The 7270-nt window shown below is 38.9% G+C and overlaps 1 protein-coding gene across 1 annotated transcript in view; it reads left to right on the top strand.

Moving 5' to 3' along the window:
- LOC111862666 (ATP-dependent translocase ABCB1) overlaps positions 1-7270 on the top strand; it is a gene marked incomplete at its 5' end in the record, with an annotated part of 76692 nt that overhangs the window by 31186 nt on the left and 38236 nt on the right. The window contains 2 exon segments of the mRNA XM_023848216.2: positions 4184-4345; positions 5990-6193. Of these exon segments, the coding sequence (XP_023703984.2) occupies positions 4184-4345; positions 5990-6193 (366 nt within the window).

Raw genomic sequence — 7270 nt, 5'->3', positions numbered from 1 at the left:
CTCTGCTGTTTATAGCTTCAGAGCAAAGAAAACACGTCATTCATAACAGTAGAATCAAGAAACCGCTCACAGTAGCCACAGGAACGTTGCTTCAAGACAGGCATATGTAACGACGACTTAGCGCTCTTAAACGCGTGTGTCATTAAATACAGTTCTCCTGACAACAGGCCAGTGAAAAATCTAACAATCTACAGCAAAACCATCAATTATTATGGGCGTTATAACATAGGTGTGCAGCTGGACGAAACATACACGTCGAACCCCCCCAGACGATTTAAATACCTGACGAAACATACACGTCAAACCACGCTGAACGGCTAAAGAGACAAATTCTCTGTATGGTACCGAAATAAAANGTGTGTGTGTGTGTGTGTACACACACACACACCTGTAGTTATATTGACATAGGTTGTCCGGACACTGATGTTACCTCTTTCTAAGAAACTCAACAAAATGGGTGTCTCCCACCCCCCACATGAGGACAGGAGCAGCTCTAGTTTCATAAACATTGTGGTCTTTAGGATATCAGATGATGAGCAAAGTCCAAAAAAAACCCAGTGATTCCGAGTGCTACTTGTACTAGAAATACTTTAGTTCTCTGAATTCATAGTAATGTTAACATCAATCCTAGTGAAGTGTATTTCTTTGTGATAACCCCCCCCCTTTTCCCAGATGCTGAATTGGTAAGAAATAATTCTTATGTTTATATAACAATTTCACAATTTATCTGCATGAATTCAGACTGAATTATAGGATCATATTCGAGAGAACAGTATTGTTATTTTGCTAGTTTATAGGTTGGGATATTATCCCTAGTGTTGCCTCCTGTTACAGTATGGAAACTGATCACTTGATTCTTTGCAGTGAGAGGAGGCAGGCACTCTATGGGTCAGTAACAAACTCACTCACTCCATGCAATAGAATTACTACATCTATTATGTTTCTGGACACTATCCATCAGCCTGTTTTTATTTAAATCACACGGCATTTTAGAGACTGGATTCTTTCTCTGTCTTCAAGTGGAACCTACTCAGTTTGTCTGTATCTGTGGACACCAGTTCAAACACAGGATAGGATATTCCAACCAAGCACAGCACAATCCATCTGCAGGATTTAAGACAAACATTAAAAGCATTAAGAAAACTCCACACACATGAGGCCTAACGCCTATATCCATGCACTGCCAGAATAAAAGTAATCACTAAAGAGACAAATTCTCTGTATGGTACCGAAATAAAAACATTATTTCCACACATAATCTACAATGGACAGTATTAATAATGTTGTATTTTAGCGTCCTGTTGCACTGATTCATATCCATAATGTGTATATATTAACCGTGTTTTAGTGCATACAATTTCACTTGTCACTTCATACTACACGTTTCGGCATCATTCTGCCATTGTCAGGTGTATTAATCACTGCCTTCCATCAAATGTCCATTTATAAAATGATATAAAATGTGTGTTCGTCGTTGTTCAATAATAAAATTTATATGTTAAAGCTTGTTAAGATCTATCATCTTACATGTCGTGTATCAAACTCATGTGTAATGCCATTCATCCACTATGGGAGTCGTTCTTCTTATGTTTTAATTGTGTATATACTGTGTCTTTCTTGTGTGGCTGCATATGTTGTATTGCTGGATGTATGTGTCCAGCAATACAGTGCACGCAGGTACATGACATATAAGATGATAGATCTTAACAAGTTTTAATATATAAATTTTATTATTGAACGACAAACACATTTTATGTCATTTCATAAATGGACATTTGATGGCAGGCAGTGCAATGGTTTAACGTGATTAATACACCTGAGGACAGCAGAATGATGCCGAAACATGTAGTATGAAGTGACAAGTGAAATTGTATGCACTAAAAGACGGTTAATATTGTAGCGTGTTGTGTGTGTCACACTACAAATAAATTTACGCCGTTGTTTGATATAGCGAATGTATTCCGCTCGCTGACACCTTACAATCATTACCACTTGCAGTGTTACAAATACTGCTTACAATATCTCGGCGATACTGGACTGTCTTCTCAGGCGGTTTATAGCAGACCCTTCTGCGGCGGATATTCCAAGACTGACTGCTTCTCGTCGAAGCTGGGCTATTTATCTCCTTGGCCGCTGCTATGCTGTTATAACCATGGAGACTCCTGTTAGAACTACAATAGAGCGATTGTTGTTTCCTATGCAACGGTCTATTCTAGCGTTTCCATAGAAGTGACTCTTCTGGGTTCCCGACATGTTACATTATATACACATTATGGATACAATGGACAGAGTTCTGATTTCTGCTGCAATAATGGGAATCCAGATTGGAAAGATGTCGAAGCTGGGTTGGCTGATTAGATGATCCTTCAGAGATGTGGGTGGATTCCATGTATTTCCTGTATGTGGTGTTTGGTTCGGTCTTTTTATGTTGGTACCACACAGACAATTTGTCTCTATAGTGATGACTTCTGTTCTGACAATGCTTTGATTTTAAGAATAGCCATAATATAATGCATGGACATAGATGCTAGGCCTCATGATTTAATGTTTGTCTTCACTCACACAGATGGTTTGTGCTATGCTTGGTTTATATATCCTAGCTTGTGTTGGTGCTGGTGTCCAGAGATAGAGACTAGCTCTATCCACTGGGATCAATTGAGTAGGTACCACCTGAAGACAAAGATGGAATCCAATCTTTGAAACATTGTGTGTTTTAAGTAAAAATAGAGCAATGGATAATGTGCAAAAACACAATAGTTGTATTAATATACCATCACCACAAACATTTAGATCTTAATAACAGAATTACTATTGAGAAGCTGGTAGTTCTGAATGTTCGTGCCTCAACAGTAGATAACAATTGATGTTATAAAGGACCGGTCCTATGAAGAATTAGAAAATGGATTTGATAAATTCCCAAACTACCATTAGAAAATTTTATTAGGAGATATCAATGCCAAAGTAGGTATGAAGATATTTTCAAACCAACAATTGGGAATGAGAGTTTGCACGAAGTTAGTGATGATAATAGAGTTAGAGTAGTAAACTTTGCCACATCAAAAAATCTTACGGTCAGAAGCACAATGTTCCCATATCATAACATCCATAAATTTACTTGGACATCTGATAGGAAGACACAGTCAAATTGACCATATTTTGAGAGATAGGAGACGGCATTCAAGTGTGCTTCATGTCCAATCATTCAGGGCAGCAGATTGTAATACTGACCACTACCTGGCGGTGTAAATGTTAGGGAAAGACTGGCAGTGAGCAAACAAACCACACACAGAATTCATATGGAGAAGTTCAATCTCAAGATATTAAATGAGATAGAGGGTAAAGAGCAGTATTGTGTTGAAATCTCAAATAGGATCCCGGCTTTGGAAAACTTGGACACTGAGGTGGATTTTAATAAAGCTTGGGAAACTATTAGAGAGAATATCAAAATTTCTGCCAAGAAGAGTCTAGGTTATTATGAACCGAAGAAGCATAAGCCATGGTTCAATTAAGGATTCTCAGAATTATTAGACCAAAGGAAACAAGACAGATTCCAGTGGTTACAGACTCAAAGTGAAATAAATAGGGATAATCTGAACAATATAAGACGCGAAACCAGCAGGCATTTCAGGAATAAAAACAGAATATATGAAAGACAAAACTGATGAGCTTGCAATGAACAGTAAGAACAAGAACATTAGAGACCTGTGTAGAGGAACAAATGACTTTAAGAGGGGTTACCAACCTAGAAGTAGCTTAGTGAAAGACGAGAATGGCGATCTGCTTGCAGATTCCCACAACATTTTGAATAGGTGGAAGAACTACTTCTCTCAGTTATTGAATGTACACAGGGTCAGTGATGTCAAGCAGGTAGAATACATACAGCTAAGCTGTTAGTACCTGATATTGTTAAAACATCTTATGTGACAGTGTTTCCTGATCATAATGGTGTGCCTCTGAGGATGATTCTTTTGAATCGAAACATGTAAGGTGAATAAAGACTGAAGTGTTGTAAACTTGTATGTCACACTGGACTGAAAATTATCCACTTTGGTTTGAAATATCTCAGTGTCGTGCATAATCACAGGCCTTGATTTTAGCTCTGTTCAATTTTCAGTTTCCTTGTCAGAGGCGTGGTTTCCTTGATTATACTATTTCATATCAATAACTTTGCTCATTATTTTAGATTTACACATATGGGGTAGCAGGTGAGAAACTGACGATGCGACTTCGTGGGGAACTGTTTGAATCAATGGTCCAGCAGGAAGTTGCATGGTTTGATAAGAAGTCCAACAACTCAGGTTCGCTCTGTGCTCGTCTCTCAGGGGATGCTGCAAGTGTGCAGGGTGTGAGTACATGTACATTGAATGAATTACCTCATATGTCACAGGATACTGTGTGGATTGAAGTGTTAAGTGTTTCATCCATGTTTCCTACCTCCAGAACTTGGTAATCTGGATAGGAATGTTTCATGGCTTTCAGCAGTCAGCTGGCCCCAATTAATTCCATGTAAGAATTAACATTTTTTCATTATAGATATTATTGGTGATCCACTGAAAAATATAAATATTATGAACCTTTAAAAATTGAATGATGTTTAAATATGAAAGTATCATTATAGTCACACTTGTGTCATAGAAGAATACTGTCTTCTGCGATGTGATGCTGTGTAGTCTGGTAGCAATTGCCATGCCATATCTGTATTCAGGGTTGAAGAGGAAGTGGGAGGCAGTTCAGTCTTCCAAAATGTTAGTTAACATTTTATACTATACCATATATACTATATATACTATATTATACCATACCGTGCCATACCATGCTACGTCAAAAAAGAAATGCTGGCTTAACTTACTTAATTTTGACTGTCATCTCCTTCATAATAGTCTCCTTGTGAACGTATACAGTGATACTATTGTTTTTTTCATGCTTCAGAAGCACCATGGAGATAATTTTCCTTATTGCTGTCGAGTACTGTTTCAAAATGTCCCTTCAGTTTCATTTTCAATTTGGGAAACAAATCAAAATCACAGGGGGCTAAGTCTGGCAAGTAGGGAGAATGGGGAACGTTAACCATGTTGCTGTTAGTCACAAACTCTGTGGTTTTCAGGGACTTGTGGGTGGCGCATTGTCATGATGAGGATCATTTGTCAAGAGTCAGTGAACAAACTTTGCAGCAATGTAATGCATATTCAAATTTTCTCTTAAGATCTCCTGGCAGACTTCATAACTGATCCCAACGGTGTCTGTGAACTCATGGATTGTTCAGTGACAGTCTTTGGGGATGAGTTTTTTAATTTTTTCAACATTTTCTGTCATTTTGCTGGTGTTTGGTCGCTCTAAACGTTCGTCATCGTCAGCTGACATTCATCCGGCATTAAAACCATGAATGCTATTCAAGAATCGCTGTTCGGCTTAAAGAATGTTCTCCAAAAGCCTCACGAACCATTTCAGGGGGTTCAGTACCGGATTTACTGAGTTCATGGGAAACTTGATGCAGGCACGTTGCTTGATTTTGCCATCCATTGCAGACAAAATGAACACTAAGTCCAAACAACAGTGTGTGTTCACAGTGGGGTATCACATGGCAGACTGATGCAACAGGCTTGTGGAAATGTGACCTTGGCCTCCCCTCTCATCTTCTTTCACTGAGGCAGTTAGAATAATAATAGTCCAGGAACATTCTGATAGCACTTTATACTCATTGCTCTGAAGATCTCAGATTTTGCATAGTATTGTAGAAACTTTATTCATCTTATTGTTGCAACCCCAGTGTCACTTTGTTCATCATAAGACATGTCAGGTAATTGTTGGGGGTTAGGTTTGGTCCATCTAGGGCCAGAAAGATTATTGTAATGTGAAATACAGTATAATTTTTTGATAACAGAAAGATCACTGGGCAGGCTGTTATTGCACATAAATCAGAATGTCCCATACAGCAGTGCTGATGTTGCTTATTTGTTAATTTATCATTTCATTTTTGTTTTGTTGACAGGCCACAGGTCAGCGTGTGGGAATAGTGCTGCAGTCTATAGCCACAATTGGGTTGGGGGTAGCACTTGCCCTTTACTATGAATGGCGTCTTGGCCTAGTTACATTGTGTTTCACTCCTGTCATTCTGGTGGCACAGTACTTGTTCTTGAAAAGTTCCAGAGGTGAAACTTTCAGCAATCAACAGGCATTGGAGAAGTCCAGCAAGGTTGGTAAAGTGTAAGATACAGTAAAATGAAAGTGGACCACATCACGTGCAGTAGTATGAGAGCTAGTATATGTAGTAAGCCTTTCATTCTTAATGAAGAAATAAGAATTTTTTCTACATTAACCAGTATTCTTTCTTTTCTTCCATCAGATATTCATAAGATGTAGTATAACTCGTGCACATAACACAAGTATATATTTTTAACTTCAAAACTCAATTTAAGACATTTATTTCTTACATTTCTGTTTTTGCTACAGAATTTATAGGAACAAGACATTAATATTACAGCAGTCAATATACAGAATGTCCCAGGAGGAATGGACCAAACTTCGGGAGGGTGTTCCTTATGTTAAAGTATGCCGATATAACCCAAAACACCTATGTCCAAAGTTGAATGGTTACGGAGATAATGGCCCGAGAAAAGTGTGGTCTTCTTGCAGGTCCACGCGCTATAGCTGTCAGCTGAGACCCTTATCTGTTTGTCCTTGAGTGCTGTGAGTCACTAGCCGTAAGCTCATGTGCTACCTACCAGAGCCTACAGATTACGTTGCGGCGGGGTCGTGAATGGGTGGTAAATTAGTTGTGTGATGAGTTGCTGAAATGCCTCTTGTGTTTTCACACGTGGAATATTGTGATATGCATTTTGTGTGTGAATTTTGCGGTCGCAATGCACGTGCTGCTCTTGAAGAATACCAAAGGCGTTTTCCCGATTGAAGGATTCCATCTCGAAGTGTATTTACACGAGTTCACCAGACATTGCGTGATACTGGTTCTCTTGCAAGTGTTTCTGTGCACTCTGAAAGGCAGGATGTACGAATGATAGACACACCAGAGCACATTCTTGATATTGTTCAGTGACGTCCGCGTCTGTCACTCGTAGAATCGCCTCTCGCATCGGCGTATCACGTATTCAGGTGTGGCGAACTTTACATTATGAAGAGTTATTCTTACCATGATCAAATGGTACAACATCTGGAACCAGGCGACCATGCACAGCGTATGGATTTGTGCCACTGGATAAAAAGCTCATCCCGAACTGTTAAGCGTCATTTTATTCAGTGATGAGGCGTCTTTTAC

Source organism: Cryptotermes secundus, unplaced genomic scaffold, assembly GCF_002891405.2.
Source record: "Cryptotermes secundus unplaced genomic scaffold, Csec_1.0 scaffold1104, whole genome shotgun sequence".
Lineage (NCBI taxonomy): Eukaryota > Metazoa > Arthropoda > Insecta > Blattodea > Kalotermitidae > Cryptotermes > Cryptotermes secundus.
Note: the sequence above shows the minus strand (reverse complement) of the source record. Positions and strands in the feature narration are given on the sequence as shown.